This window comes from Mytilus trossulus, chromosome 3 (assembly GCF_036588685.1).
Source record: "Mytilus trossulus isolate FHL-02 chromosome 3, PNRI_Mtr1.1.1.hap1, whole genome shotgun sequence".
NCBI lineage: Eukaryota > Metazoa > Mollusca > Bivalvia > Mytilida > Mytilidae > Mytilus > Mytilus trossulus.
In genome coordinates, this window is record NC_086375.1 from 64,833,534 (window position 1) to 64,849,860 (window position 16,327).

At 30.7% G+C, this 16,327-nt stretch overlaps 1 protein-coding gene across 2 annotated transcripts; it reads left to right on the forward strand.

Moving 5' to 3' along the window:
- The first annotated feature begins 833 nt into the window (after positions 1–833).
- On the forward strand, positions 834–15,984 carry LOC134709638 (inositol-tetrakisphosphate 1-kinase-like). 2 transcript variants are annotated; one of them, XM_063569790.1, is made up of 10 exons: positions 834–1,003; positions 5,819–5,843; positions 6,944–7,069; positions 7,741–7,855; positions 8,307–8,411; positions 11,080–11,123; positions 11,990–12,149; positions 12,919–12,977; positions 14,119–14,287; positions 15,438–15,984. In XM_063569790.1, exons 1-10 carry the CDS (start codon positions 927–929, stop codon positions 15,596–15,598), a joined length of 1,041 nt encoding a protein of 346 aa, XP_063425860.1. In that variant the 5' UTR covers positions 834–926; the 3' UTR covers positions 15,599–15,984. The 2 variants fall into 2 exon arrangements, with proteins under 2 accessions (XP_063425860.1, XP_063425859.1); XM_063569789.1 differs by lacking the exon at positions 834–1,003 and adding an exon at positions 2,249–2,402.
- The last annotated feature ends 343 nt before the right edge of the window (positions 15,985–16,327 follow it).

Below are 16,327 nucleotides of genomic sequence, written 5' to 3' on the forward strand. Positions count from 1 at the left end.
GAATCTAGAGATACAATAGATTTAATTTAGAGGATCACATAGGGATTGCGTTTGGTTTATTGATACACTTTACATAAGTATTCTACATTACTTAATTGCATAAACAGTGCACATTTTACTTCATCAGATATGCACTCCTCTTTCATGGTGCTGTTATAAGCTGAAGTATTTGAAAGTCCAAATCAAGTGAGAGGTTTAATGCTTTAAAACCAGATTCAATCCACCATTGCCTACAGTTGAAAATGCCTGTACCAAGTCAGGAATATGACAGTTGTTGTCCATTCGTTTGATGTGGGTTTTTTCAATTTTACCTTTTTATTGTCGACTTTCCCTTTTGAATTTACCTCGGAGTTCAGTATTTGTGTGATTTACTTTTTGAAGTGCTAAAAAAAATAAAAAAAAATAGATCTTTTGATTGTTCGAAAGTTTTTTTGGTTTATCTGTTTTTGTTATCTAAATTTTTGTATACAGTGTGCACCGCATTTATTATATCATTTCTTCATAAACAAAATAAATACACTCGTTCCTTAAAAAAACCTAAAAGAAAAGCCGAACACGGACAAGGAATCATATATTTCTAGTGAGATCAAACAGATTGTAGAATTATTAAATGGTCATATTTGTTTAAAGGCAGATTAAGAGTAATATTCTTTTTTTTTTTTTTTAGCTATTTCGGCTTCATATGAAATTAAAAAAAAAGATATAATTAGACATTAACAAGTAAGATTGAAATCAATTTTAAACAAAGAGACTCAAACATGTTTAACTATATTTCAATGAATTTCTTGGAATAATTCGTGACTAGAATAAACCTATGTGCTAAGATTTGTCAACTACGAGTATATTAAAATCACAAATAGATTCGGTATAAACATTCTCAAAAACATATCTTCGCTTACAGAAGGATTAGGACGGTCGTTGCAGATATGAAACGTGTAGGATACTGGATAGATGTAAAGAGAAACGAAGTACCCAATTTAGAAGATCAAAAAGAAACATTCAGGTTAGAATTTATAATTTTTGTTAAATGGTATGCTTTATCAAATTCTATTTTCACGTTGAACGTGATAATTTTGTGATGTAAATCCGGTTAAACAAATTATCACATGATTTAGCCTTTTTTAAAAGGCAGTATGGTCAGATATTTTATCTTGTTTGCTAGCTATTGTGTTGTGGTTGAATTGGACGAAAAAAAATTAAGATTGAAATTTAATAATATTATGAGGTGACTACCGACATAGTCTTTTACCAAGCGTGAACATATTTTAAATTCATTTCAATGTTATTCTTTACAAACAGAATACAAAACCCATACAAAGTTGACCTTTAGTGAATATGATAATTTTATGTCATTTAGCTCTTAATGAGTTTAGTCTTACACATTCTTGGCTTTCAAATGCTTATATTTGAACGTTCCTGATGCATATCAATTCTCTCTTTATATGCTATTTCTAAGAAAGAAAATCCCCAGGAATTTACTGAAAGTCACTTTTCTAAGTATGAGTTCATTCATATAATAATAGATGAAGTTCTAATGAATATATCAGCTTACTAATAACAAGGTGAACATTATTAAGAAACTAAGAGTTTAAATTCACAGTCGAACATATTTGACCAAAGATGAATTAGGCTATTTGTTTTGTTATATTTTAGGTTACTTTGTTCATCATTAACTCTCGTACTAAGTTGGCTGTGTTTCTTTAGTTTACTTGCATTTTCATATTTCAGATGCAAATGACCGACTTCTAAGTTTCAGAAAAATCTTTAAAAAAAAACCCCAAAAACGGCACCATTACAAATGTTTGCCTTAATAAAAACTGATTATTGGGAAAAATGAAAAGTAAATATCATATAATAGGATTAGTTTAAAATAAAGGAATACATCATTACTAAATCTTCCAGATTTCAATTTTTTTCTAGTTTCAAAATTTTCAAATAATAGCTTGTTATAAAAAGATTGATAAAAAAAAAATGCAAATGAAGTTACTCAAGTGTTTTGCCACGCTATATTCTTTTCTTTCGAACTGGGGTCTAAAGTTTTAGAATTTTTCGACATTGACTTAATATGTGTTGGAAATGCAGCTTTTTAAGAATGTTACTCATCAAAAGAAAAGAGTTATGCAGTCTCCATTTTTCTCTCCCTGGGCCTATTCGGTGGAAAAGTACTTGCACACAATGAAGCTTTGTCATAGATTCTAAGAAATAAAGTACAAATAAACTTTCTGGAATTCACTGTTGTAACCAATAGCGTATCTAGGTAGATGTTTCGTTGAAACATTACAGAATAAATCAGTTAACGTAAGAAAAGGGACAGTTACTGCCGATATGAAACGTGTAGGATATTGGATAAATTTAGCGAGAAACAAAACACCAAATTTAGAAGATCAAAAAGAATTATTCAGGTTTGCATTTACGATTTAGGTCGAATGATTTGCTTTACTGTCGGATATAGTGCTCAACTTACTTATTTTTGTGAGTTTAATTTGAATTTAAAATGACCAAATGGTCCGTACCAAGTCAGGAATATGACAGTTGGTATCCATTCGTTTGATGTGTTTAAGCTTTTGATTTTACCATTTGATTAGGGATTTTCGTTTACGAATTTTCCTCATAGTTCAATATTTTTATGATTTTACTTTTTATCCTAAGTAGAGAAATTGGTTGTATATTTGTTAAACGATTAACAACCTTATTTGATTACAGTTTGATTGAATTGAAAAAAGTATTATAAGAAAATTGTTGAAATTAAATATTTGTTAGAATTTGACGAAGCGTAAACATGATTTATATTTATTACAATGTAACACCTTAAAATGGAAATAATACCGAGAATTTCAACTATTAATACTAAATAAAGTCATCGGGTAGTTCTTGGAATTCTCTTTTGTAACTGTGAGTATACCAAGGGTATTTAGAGAATAAAATATTGAAATAAAAGATGATATCCGAGCTGACCATTTTTTTTATCATTAATCTAACAAATTGTTATTCATCAATTCTTGTATTCATTTATTTCTTGTCAAATTGTTGTTTATACAACTTCTTTTTCTTGTTTTTACGTTATTTATGTCATGTTTTTGTCTCTTAAAGTAATGTTAATTACCATAAGGTAAACATGAATGATTAAGATGCCCAAAAAGACGTAATCAATGGTCGCCCGTGCGAGACCCTCATAGGTAGTCAATCTCGTTTACCCCGTCCCCGACTCCTCGTCGTCAGCAGGTAAAAGACAGTGTTGTCTGCATTAAAACTCGTTGAAATGCCCTTTATAATTTGTAAAGAAACATGTTAGAAAATCAGCCACTAATTGGTTATATTTTCCCGCTGATTAATTAAGACATTATAAAACTTCATTCTGATACGTTCGGCAACATTTTACGTTTCGAGTTTACACTGTTTTCCCTCGCAGAATGTAATTACTCAATATATATTATTGCAGATGTACAGATGTTTGAAGACAAAGTATATAAATAAATTCATATTAGATACCAGGATTGCTGTTTTATATTTGTGCCTGACGCGCATTTCGTCTACTAAAAATCATCAGTGACGCTCTAATAAAAAGATGTAAAAGGCCAAATAAAGTACGAATTTGAAGAGCATTGTTGACCAAAAAATCCTAAAAGTTTTGCCAAATACAGCTAAGGTAATCTTTTCCTGACGCAGAAAATTCAGAATTTATAACTGTTTCTGTAACATGAAAATAATAGTATTCTGATAAATTGATTAATAATTTGTGTGAAAATGAAATGTTTATGTTTTATCTGTACAACTAAGCTGTATCAAGATATTGCCTTCTGCGATTCTAACACCTTAAAAAAGACTTGGGTCAAAAGAAAGGTCAAGGTTTGAGATATGTGCCGTTCCATCTTGATACCAGTTATGTTGCATGCGACATTTATTAAGTATCGTACATCCGAAGTAAAGAATTATGTTACAGTCTCCATTATACACCTTCAAAATCAGCAGTACAGTACAACATTATAACTAGGGTCTATACATTTTGACGTCTTCTGTATTTAGATGACGCATATAGCATTTATTAATCATGTAAACGATAAGTTAAAGTAATTATTATGTTATATCAGGGTGTATAAAACGTAACCCTATTTTGATCAAATATCCGGTGACGCTTTTTCTTAAAGGTCCTATGTAATTCCATGTAAATAATAATGTTTGACTCTTTAGTCGTTTAAAGTTTTGTCATGACTTTGAATAAGAGACAGCAGTGGTTAACTGGTGTTCAAATCTCTTCAATCCATCAATTAGAAGATACAATAAGGGTAAAACAGACCTTAAGGAAATAGCATGCAGTGCAAGAACAGACATGTTGGGTGCATGCGTTGACTCCTAATACGCATGCAACATCCACCATGCGCATCATTATTTAGTCAAAATGTCACAATTCGAAATAGTACAAACTTAAATAAATTAACAGATCGGACGACTATCCTATTTTAAAATATCCATGTCACTTGTGAGGTAAGAGCTAGATTCGGTATCTTTTGTCCCTCTTTTGTTTCGATTCCAGAAGTTCTTTTCTTTATTACTCTTTTGGAGCAGTTTTTGTGACTGGACCACAAGCTAGGTAGATAAGTCCGGAAATAACGTTATATGTAAAATATGTATTCACTATACGATGGTAAGACGGTTTGATACTACTGAGAAAAGGAATATAGACAATTGGAAGTCACAATACTAATCATCGATTATAGTTTGCAGCTATACATCTATATCAATATCCAAGAAAAAGTATGCAACACACATTCTAGTTTAGGTAGTATGATTAAAGCATGTTAATTGAAGAATGACCAAATAAGATGCAAAACTCTTAACAGGAATGAAATGAAAAAAAAATATTACAGATTCCAGCTAAGAACTTTTTGCTGCATATGCGCGATTCGTCTACGTAAACAATACTTTGTTAAACATAACTCTGATTCCAAAAAACATTTATCTGAAACTTGTTATTTTTACAAGTACCTTCCAATTGCAGAAACTGTCTTTAGCAAACTATGATTCTGAAACTGTTACATAGACGCAAAATGTAACATAATACATTATCAGTAATACCAGGAATACACGATAATAGAGAAGAAAAAACACCAACTGAGTCGTTATAGAAGTAATTGTAGTGATGTAGTAACCTCATTAAACTTTTATTTTATTTCACTTTTAAAATTAGTTATTTGTTTTATATACATGTTCTTTAAAAATTTGAAATACTTTCTATTATAATTTTTAATATTTCAATGGACATTGTTTTTTTTTTAAATATTGAACGAAGCACACCTCACTTCGAACGCATGAAATTATTAAACTTGTTGTTTTAGTTTTTTATTGCACTGGGTCGATACCTCTGCTTGTGGACTATCATTCACCGAGGGTATCATCAGCTCAGTAGTCAGTACTGCGGTTTCAACTCACTCATGTAAAGTTTACCTTTTTATATCAATTTTGGACATATATCTCTTCAACTCTTTATTTTATTAACTTAATTTACTTTCTTGGTTTTCAAATATTCGGCTTTGAGAGTTCCTAAGTAAGGTAAATCTAAAACAAAATCATTTCGACGCATAACATTATCAAAAGTGTTGTTTTCCAATTTTTGTTCACATAATGTACAATACAAAAGAAGATATGAGATGATCTTCATCATGTATTGTCTGTACATTTCCCAAAAAGTGTAAAAGTAAATAAACTAATGATAGAAACCAGGATTAAAATTAAATTTGAATTTAAATTTAGTAGTAAAAAAGTAAGAATGAGGGTTGTGTTATTATATTATATATATTACTGATTACATTTTATTTTGCAGAAATGCTGGTATAGAACTTGTAAGAGTAAGTAAAAAGTACAATCACAAAAATACTGAACTCCTAGTAAAATTCAAAACGGAAAGTCCCTAATCAAATGGCAAAAAATATCAAAAGAATGGACAACAACTGTCATATTCCAGACTTGGTACAGGCATTTTTAAATGTAGAAAATGGTGGATTGAACCTGGTTTTCTTGTCCTAAACCTCTCACTTGTACAATGGTCGCATCAATTTCTATTATATTGACAATAAAATATCTAAAAAAATAATTTGAATGCTTTTAATGCAGATAAATCTCGTCCTTAGGCTATCATCGGTATCAGCTTTATTGCATGACCTTAAGAATAACTCTAAATATTCACTTTTATAATTGTTTGTTGATAAAGTTGTTAATGTGCTGTTTCATTGTTTTTTGACAAATCATTCCAAACAAATAGTGCTCCCCATAAGTCCATGCAGGCTAAACAAGTACGTTTTGTCGTGATTTGAGTTTTGACGATCGAGGTATAATAGGTATTTTTCGAGTACATTATGACGTCCTTGTATTGTCAGGAACACACAGCTCGTTCTTTGAACCCAAAACAGCACAAGTTACCAACTGAGTCATTTATCGTTGAATTATAATATTAATATAGGAGTATCTGTTATCTTGCCTTTTAAGAGACCATTTTAAACGATTATTTCCTGTCGTTTTTTCGCAAGTAAGTGAGCCACGAGTGTTTGAAGCATTAACCTTTTTACCCCCCCCCTTGTTTAGATTTATTTTTGTTTAAAGTAAATCATTGGTATTATATTTCTTCCACAGTTTCTTAATACTTTACCAGAATAGATATTTTCAAAAATATAATAAAAGATATGGATTACCGCAAAATCAGAAATGTTTATGCAAAAATACTTTTTAAAAAAAGAAATCAATGAATTTGATAAAAGATAAGTTTTAAAATATGTTTCAAAAAGATTAAAAGAAAAAAATGGTTCCATGATGCCTTGTACGTCTTGGTGGCAGAATTTTTAGCCTGATTTCTGTTATGGGATTTATATTATTGATGCACTGCAAGTTTCAATGTTTCACATTTTGTACGTTTTACGTAGAGTGTATTAATTTGGTATTACTTGTACATTAGTTAGATATTGACCAGCCTTTAACAGAACAGGGACCATTTGATTTGATTCTACACAAATGCAATGGATTGTTAGTTGCAGCAGACGATGATAATTCCACTGCTGTGCGTCAAATTAACAATATAAAGGTTGGTACTTTTTTTTACAGTACAATAGTAGTTGTGGACATTAGTTTTGTAAATTATAGTACCCACAATGCTCTTCGACCTTCTACTTGTTTGGCTTTATAACTATTTTGATCTGAGCGTCACTGATGAGTCTTATGTAGACGAAACGCGTGTCTGGCGTATTCAAATTATAATCCTGGTACCGTTGATAATTTTATATAGTAAAATTTCTACAGAAATATTCATCAGCTTTGCTAGTATCCTTTTGCTTGACATTGGCAAAGGGGCATCATGTCAATCATTATACTTACTATTTTAATAATTCTTTTTTGCTGCTTACGAAATATCATCTGGTAAACCCTCTTTATATATGATCATTGGCACCCGTCGTGTTGCTTATGTTATTACAAATCCGGTAAATAGTTTAATTCTGTATGTCACAATCGTGAAAAGGAAAGGGTATTGCAGTTTCGACATAAAGAACATATCCTATATCATGTGTGAAACGGCTATTCAATAACGGTCAACCAACATGTAATGGCGTCCGTAATGTTTACGAAGGGATAATTTTAACTTCACCATTTGGAACTCTTGGTTTAAAAGCTTCCTTGTGAATAGCTTTCCTCTATCAAGGAAATCTATTATCTTTTGAGATTTGATAATACGTCAGTTTTATTCACATTTTTTTACAGGATTACATCAGGGATAATCCTTCTTGTATATTAGTAGACAAATTTGAGCATATACAACGCCTGTTAAATCGACATTACCAGTATCAGTTGGTACACGACCCTTTGTTAAATTCTGGTAAGTAACACACTTAAATTGTAGAGGAATGTAGTGCAAATGTAGAGAAAGATGTTTTACTTAATAAACGTATGTTGTGTTGTATTATCGGTAATAATGGATAAAGTGGATTGGATTGGGAGGTTGTGGCGAAGGTGGGTTTTAAAATGTGCAAATATACAAATTATACTATATGATGCAGTGTAGGAAACTGTTAGGATGCAGTGTATGTGTATAAAATGATGTTACAGTGGTACATGTGTATGTGATACAGTGTAGGTGTAAAAAATAATGCCGTGTAGGTAATTGAACACGTGCACGTCTTGCCTGTCTTTATATATACTTAACGTTTGCTCTACTTATTTGCTAGATCAAAAAGTGGTTTGCTATAAAATAATGCTTAGCACACATGTTTCTTTTTGTTAATAATGAATTATTTCCATCATTTTAATGAGTATGTTTTTTATTATAGGTTATAATGTGTTTGTTCCTTCCTTTGTAAATTTGACTACAGCTGACAAAGATAGCAACATGTTAGTACAGAAATTAAAGGAAGCCAATGTGAACTATCCTTTTGGTAAGTCTAAAAATCACGTAATCTATGGGAAATAGGTAGTACAAGTTTATATAAGTAAATGAACACGATATACCATGCATGGCCCTCATATCGCGAACTATGATAAAAAAAATCAATGATTTTCCATTTACCTAGAAATTTATGACGAGATTGAAAAATGTTTATTTGAAACACCGATTTGCAGGTTATTAGTCCTTGCGATTTTATTTGATAGGACGTTTAAGTTTGTGTTAATGGACATTTATCATTATTATCGAACTGAAACATACTTTTGTTTAGGGCCCAGATGAAGCACGCCACTGAGTCAGAATTCTCTTTGTGTGTTGAGAATCCATTTATGGCCTTCGGTTGATTTCTGCTTTTTGATCGGGTTGTTGTATCTTTGACATATTCCACATTTTCATTCTCAGTTTTATTTGTGCACCAAGTAAGACAACATTTGCAATTTTAGGATCATGAGATAGTCTTTTGCGTTGTTTTTTTTTAACATTTTATTTATTTAACTTTACTTTGTTGTCGCAAATGAAGGTTTTCTGTGGAGGCAGTATAAGTATGAATATTGCAATACAATAAGCAAATATTGAAAATGTATTTACTTGTAAAGATGTTGACTTTCCTTTAATTTCAGTACTATAAATTATTTCTTGTTTTTTTCAAACATTGGGAATTTAATACTTTTATACTATGCAGTATTGATTTCAGTCGCTTTTCTCATAACTTTGTTGCAGCAGGTTTTATATCAGAATCATGGATTGGGAATTTTTCAGCAAAAAATAATACTTTTTATGTGCAATCGAATACTACTACAGTTTTTAAACCAGCTCTTGATATATCACTCAATATGGCATGCGAATTGAAAAAGTGTATCCAATATTATTTGGTTGTTTGACGTTTATTTCAATACTTCAAAATACTTATTTATTTGTTGCAAAATTGGAACAAGACAGTACTAATTTTGATACTACAATTTTCAAACGAAATCCTTTAGCTTCATAAACAGATGATACAAACACTGGAGAGGTATGTCAGCATTTGGAGTGTTTATCCTTCTTTTACAAAAAACAATTGTGAAATTACTCTTCAATTTTTCTAGACTTTAGATTTTTTTAATCTACGTCATTTAGACTAGGACTAGAACACACCCGCGAAATCGCGGGCATTCAGAGCGTATTTTAAAGTATGTAAAGTGTTGTTGGAAGATTTTTGTAAAATATTGAATGACTGGAGAATTTTAGCAAAAGTATCATAAGTCATAGGTTATTGGGGACAGGAAACTGATTTTTTTTTTTATCCCTCCTCCTTTATTACCAATATTCCCATTTTTTGGTTTTCTATCAATTTCAATATGAACATACATTTAGTATGTTATGAACATTCAAGTAATGAGCCTGTAATTCAGTGGTTGTTGTTTGTTTATGTGTTACATATTTGTTTTTCGTTCATTTTTTTGTACATAAATAAGGCCGCTAGTTTTCTGGTTTGAATTGTTTTACATTGTCAGTTCGGGGCCTTTTAAAGCTGAGTATGCGGTATAGACGTTGCTCGTTGTTGAAGGTCGTACGGTAACCTATTGGTCTCTTGTTGAGAGTTGTCTCAACATGGCAATCATACCACATCTTCTTTTTTGTTGTTGTAATCAATGAATTTTGTCAAAGATTTAATGACTGGAGAATTTTAGAAAAGGTATCAAAAGTTCACTTGAATATTTTTAGCGCTTATCTGCATATTATGAACATTCATTACTATATAAATATAGTGTATTTACTTTCAATTCGAAGTTTACTAATCGATCCATAGTGGTCATTGATATAGTATACATACCCTCTCTATTAAATAAACTCTGTGACTGCCGTGGATAGTAAACTTGAAAATGATAGCAGATAGAATTCTGAAAATACACTTTATTCTTTGTATATGTATGTTCATAGTATACAGAAAAACGCAATCCGGAAGTCTAATCTGACTTAAATTTTTGTCCAATGACGGGACAATATCCGGATGCCTCTTTTCTCGTTTTTCTCCAAAAATAACTCAATCTGAAAAATCATATGAATAGATGACAAATGGCACTATGCACTGTACCTATAGGACATAGAGGCGTGTTGATTAATTTATTGAGGAAAGAAGAGAAACGACACCCAAAATGAGGTCTTCTCGTTTAATAGTATAGATATGTATCACTCTAACAACTTAAGATCTGTAAATTGTTGTTCTTCCTTGCCTGGGCTTCATTAAACGCATCATGTAAATGTAGCGGAATTTGATGAGACTGTTATTAAAGTGAGAGGGTTAGCGCTATAGAACCAGGTTTAATCCACCATTTTCTACATTTGAAAATGCCTGTACCAAGTCAGGAATATAACAGTTCTTGTCCATTCGTTTTTGATGCGTTTTGTTTTTTGATTTTGCCATGTGATTACGGACTTTCCAAATTGATTTTCCTCTGAGTTCAGTATTTTTGTGATTTTACTTTTTTCAAACACATGTTACTGAGATATGCCTTGCTTTATGCCCGACGCGCCAGACCACTCGACCACATATACAAAACACAAAATATAGCATACTGCAAACATTTGAAGCTTTTATAACTTAAGTTCAGATATACTTAATTGCGTTCAACCTTTTGTCTGTCTCCTTTGTTTATGCATAATTAATTCTTTCTTTTTAGTCTGCAAACCTATTGTTGCTCAAGGGAATAACGATTCACACTCGGTAAAGTACCGCTCAATATACTATATTGTTAGTTTTTGTTTTACTCACAACAGTTTGGAATCACCAAGGATTTGTATAGTAATCTTTTGATACAGATCCTTATTATCACCACATCAAACAAGCTTTTGTTTAGTCCGTCTAAATTAACCTTAATACAACTTATATGCACAATTTTATAAATCATTTGCAAGTAGACAGAAGGCAATTATCTCTACCTATTGGATGACAACTTTCATTGTATGAAAACAAATGTTATTTCTGGTCATGTGTTGCCTGTTAGAATATAGAAAATTAAATTTACGGTATCAATTTCTGCACCAGATGCGCATTTTGACAATCAATATCTCTTCAGAGATGTTCGAGTCAAAAATATTTGAAAATCAAAAGCTTATTTAAAGAATGGAGAGCTATAAAACGTAAAGGACTAAAAAGTATGGTCAAAGCCGAGCAAGAAATCGGAACTTTGAATGAGGGAGATACATTCCTTTATTTTAATAATTTCCGAAATTTTGCACAAAACCCGTATTTTCATGTTAGTATCGAATACATTTTTTTGGATCACCATAATGTGAGACAAATCTTTTTATTGAATGATGAATCAAAATACAGTACCCAAATGATAAAAAAAAAATCATAATGTCAAAAAGGGGTATGCAAGGTATGTTCAAGTAAATAAGAAGATGGATGAATCTCATAGATTATGCCTTAAACACTTATCAATTAATATTCACTGTTATGGTGATGTGTCATTGCTATATGTCTAAATAATAAGATTGTAAGAATTTAGAATATCGTAATCCTACATCAAATGATAATATATATATATATAAAACATATCTTTAAATATATTGTTCTTGCTTTTCCAGATGTCAATTATATTTGACGAAAGCGGTTTAAAAGATATTAAGACTCCTTGTGTTGCTCAGTCTTTCATAAACCATAATTCAGTTTTGTATAAAGTTTATGTTGTTGGTAGTGAGCAGTTCATAGTTGAAAAGCCATCGGTCAAAAATTTATCACCGAACGGTAAGTTTTTATGAACTATGTGTGTAAATTTTGACGAATTGGACAATTGGACAACACGTACCGCACTTAGTGTATTACTCTCTATCATGAATATTTATCGATTCATTATGCTTGTTTTGGTCTAATAAACTAATTTCCTTCAGAAGTCTGTTACTTATTTCTATGTCCCAGACCATGTGAGTATATGGAGCATACGTCTATGGCCATGGCCATATACGTATATAAAAGGCAACAGTAGTATACCGATGTTCCATAGTCATACCTATAACAGGAAAACAACGGAACAACCGAAACAGCTTACACTGAACTACAACATAAAGCAAAGACCAACATACATACACATATTACATTATATAAATGTATATGTTCCGAACTATACGAGTATTTGGACCATACGCGTATTAGCATGACTATCTGCCTATACTTATATTGTTCGACAATACGCATGATTGGACCATTTGAGCATTTATTCTTCTTAGGTTATATACGAGCCGAACAAAATGAGTATTAAGACCATAAATTTCTTTTAAAAGGCTTTTTCTTCTCTCAATTAATCAAATTTATCAATATGCATTTTCGGATATCTGTATTTATTCACCATTGTTTAGCTCAGAGACAATGAAAATAGATGTCAACCATTCAAAGATACAAAGATAATTTTCAAACTGAAAAATATAGTAAAATTCTCATAAACAGTATGTGCTTGTTCTATTTAGATTTGAAAGGATTCATACATGTCAACTAAATAACCGTTTCTTTTTCATTTCAGGTCAAGATACAATTATATTTGATGCGTCAAAGCTAACCCGTTCAAATTCTCTGACTGATGTAAGAAATCTGATTGGATAGTTGCTTTTATCAACAAAAATATAAACAACCGAATTGCAACCCGAGAACAAATTGTTAGCATACCCTTCAAATACATCGAAGAATATAATTGCATTTGCAATTTCATATTTTTAGTCTATAACCGGCAAACTGTAGGAAATAACATGGTTGCAATCCTTCCCTCGGTACTTTTTAAAAATCTGTAGAGTAGGGTTTTCACACTTTCTTCTGTAACGCTTTTTTATATCAATTTCTTTTTGGTAAATAGTCGTATAATAAGGTATGGCCCTAGGATGAAGACATTTTCTCGGATTTCTCAATTTCCACCTTTTTTTTTTTATTACAATGACTGAATCAATTTCAATTTTTTATGTATCGTAAACTATCAGTAAATCCCTATTTATATATGGTACGCACACCCTTTATCAAAATTTAGATAAACAAGGTTGACGGTTTTCAAGTTAATACAACTCAAATGCTAAAAGAAGGTCACGGGAAGAAATTAAGGGGCATTCATTACATATTTGTAGGAAAGAAACTCACGCCTTTGTGAATAGAAACGAGAAAAGACAAAAAGAAAGAAAAAAAAAGGTCCACTGGAAATTGAAACACGTCGAGAACTCCACAATTAAGTTGGTCACTAGTGTGGAAAATCTGTAGTCGTCGATTTTACATTGTACATATACACAATACGCATCGAAAATAAGAATATGAATATATCACCGTAATAATGTAAAATACTGATTCGAAGGAGTTTAGTTTGAACGAAAAGACTTTTTACGAATTAACCAATTATAATCTCGACTTTGAATGTTATCAGATTAAGATTTGGATTTTATGAAATGACATAATAAATATGAATTCAAGTTTAAGATTTGGATATTTATCAGTTTGCACTAAATTTTTCTTGAAATAGCATATAACGATTAAACTAATTATAATGAGTCTACTCAATTAAAGTCGCATGCAGTGTTTAATATAAGCAGAAATTGTTGCAATCGTTACATATTGTACATATAGATTATGATAAAATTCGATTTCATCTTATCAATTGCAGCGCAATATTTTGATATATTTATTACTGTCTATATTTCCTGATACTAGTGTATCTTTCACCTTATATTGACAAACTGTATTACAGTATGTTGAAAATGATCTCAGTAAAACTCGAGGTACTCCAGAGGATGTCACAATTAAAGAAATATGTCGGATAATACAGCGACAGATTAAAATGGATTTATTTGGTTTCGATGTCATAGTTGATTGTGAGAATGGAAGACATGCTGTGATAGATATAAATGCTTTTCCAGGTCAGTAGACAAAAATAAATTTATATCTTGCAGCTCACTTGACATTGTTGGCAGTTTTATCTGTCTCGTTCGTTTATGTCGTTTATAAAAATCATTTTAATACGTTTCTTTTCTGTTTCTTTTTATCAAATTTTAATAAAATTTGTCTTAAACACACTCATCTGGGTGCATATTTTCTCGCTGTGTTGAACACCAAATGGCTGCATTGAGCTGTTCTCTACTCTTTGGTCGGATTGTAAGTTCTTTGACACATTCCTCACTTCCATTCTCTATTTCATTTACTATAATGGATACACATTTTAATTTAGATCGAAACAAATATAACCAAAATGTATTGGTGTTCCTAACAAGTTTTGCCTTATCACTCAATTTGTGTGTGTTGTCCCTATGTACATTTCTTTTATCTGCATTGATGGTTATATGAAAGAATTCATTGTCAAAATAATACATACTAGAACAATAACTAGCAATCGTATTTTCCATTACCAAACGTAATAACTTTTTGTTTTACACAAAAAATAAAGAGTTTCTTTTTTAAATGTAATAAAAAAAGACGGAAAAACAAAGACACGAAGCTTATAATTAAATTGGAGTAAATGCAGATAACAGTTGCTACCAAGTTTTTACATCCCAAGATGATAGCTAGAAAAAAAATTGTTTAATGCTACAATGTCATAAGAAAAGAAAATTGAAACTGGGAGAAATAAATGAATGTCAGCTTTTGGTTTAGAATCTTTTGATGAGCAAAATTACATGCACAAAATTGAGCAAAGGGTGTTCTACATACATTCTACTTCAAAAATTCCAGAAACATCGAGTTTCCTTAAAAAATATAATTTTTCAATAAAAAAAAAATCTGTAGTTATTGTATAGCCAAAGGTATTGCAAAAATAAGATTTGACAGTTTTAGCAAGGTTCCTCATCTGAGAGTACCCTTTTTTGTGGGTCTGTGTAGTTTGTTGGTGACTGTTGTTCATATTATCTACTTTCTTATATTGGCATCTTATGTCAGTTTGTCTACAAATATGTATGGTAGCTGCTATTTTTAAGCTCTTAATCCTCTGACGTTCAGAAAACTCAAATGCGTTTAACAAAATATAACAGTTCAGCCTGTTTCATTTCAATTTAAAGAATGCGTTACCTGTTTCAGGATATGAAAGTGTTGACAGCTTTGGAGAAGTATTATGCAATCATCTCATGAATTTGATGTCCTGTGTTGAAAGCGTATCAGGTGATGCGATACAATATTCTGATGCTGAAAAGGCAGGACAAAACGAACCAAACACATTACAACTTTGTAACGAGCATTGAAAGGTGCATAAATGTCAGAGAGTATAACGAAGGATCACAGAACAATTTGGTTTTACTACAGTATAATGACATCAGATACTGAAAAGCATGACGAAACACTGTGGGAAAAGCCAAATCAGTAGTATTGTACTAATTGGACAAAACATGTATTTAATATATATGAATTTAGAATGAATTTAGAATTTACATTTTGTTTTTCATGATAAGAAATTCAAAGTAATTATTACACATAGTCTTTTGAAGTTCTTGTGTTGATTTAAAATTTCTTTTTAAAACTTTATCGTTATTGATATAAACAAGTTCAAAATCTATTAGTTATATGTATAGATTATATTTTTTGTTTATCATTTTTTTTAGAGGCAGAATATATAAGATAATTGAACTTGTTTGAACGTTTTTGTTATATGTATTGTTTGGTTCTTTACTTGACAATATAAAAAAATATATCAAAGTGATAATATTAATACTTGAAGTTTTTTACTGAAAATATATCTATTATTTTCCGGAGCTAAGTTGAAAGAAAGATAGCATACTTTAAAAGTTAGTCTTTGAGAAAGAAAAAAGTAACCTTTACAACAAAATATACAGGTCATTCAAAGTTGTACACTTAGTGAACATACATAAATGTAAGTATAGATTATAAATATTATATATTTAATTATTACTTTAATAGAATACTTTGAATTTGAAAAAAAAAGAAAATATTCTTTATATCATTTTGTTTATTAG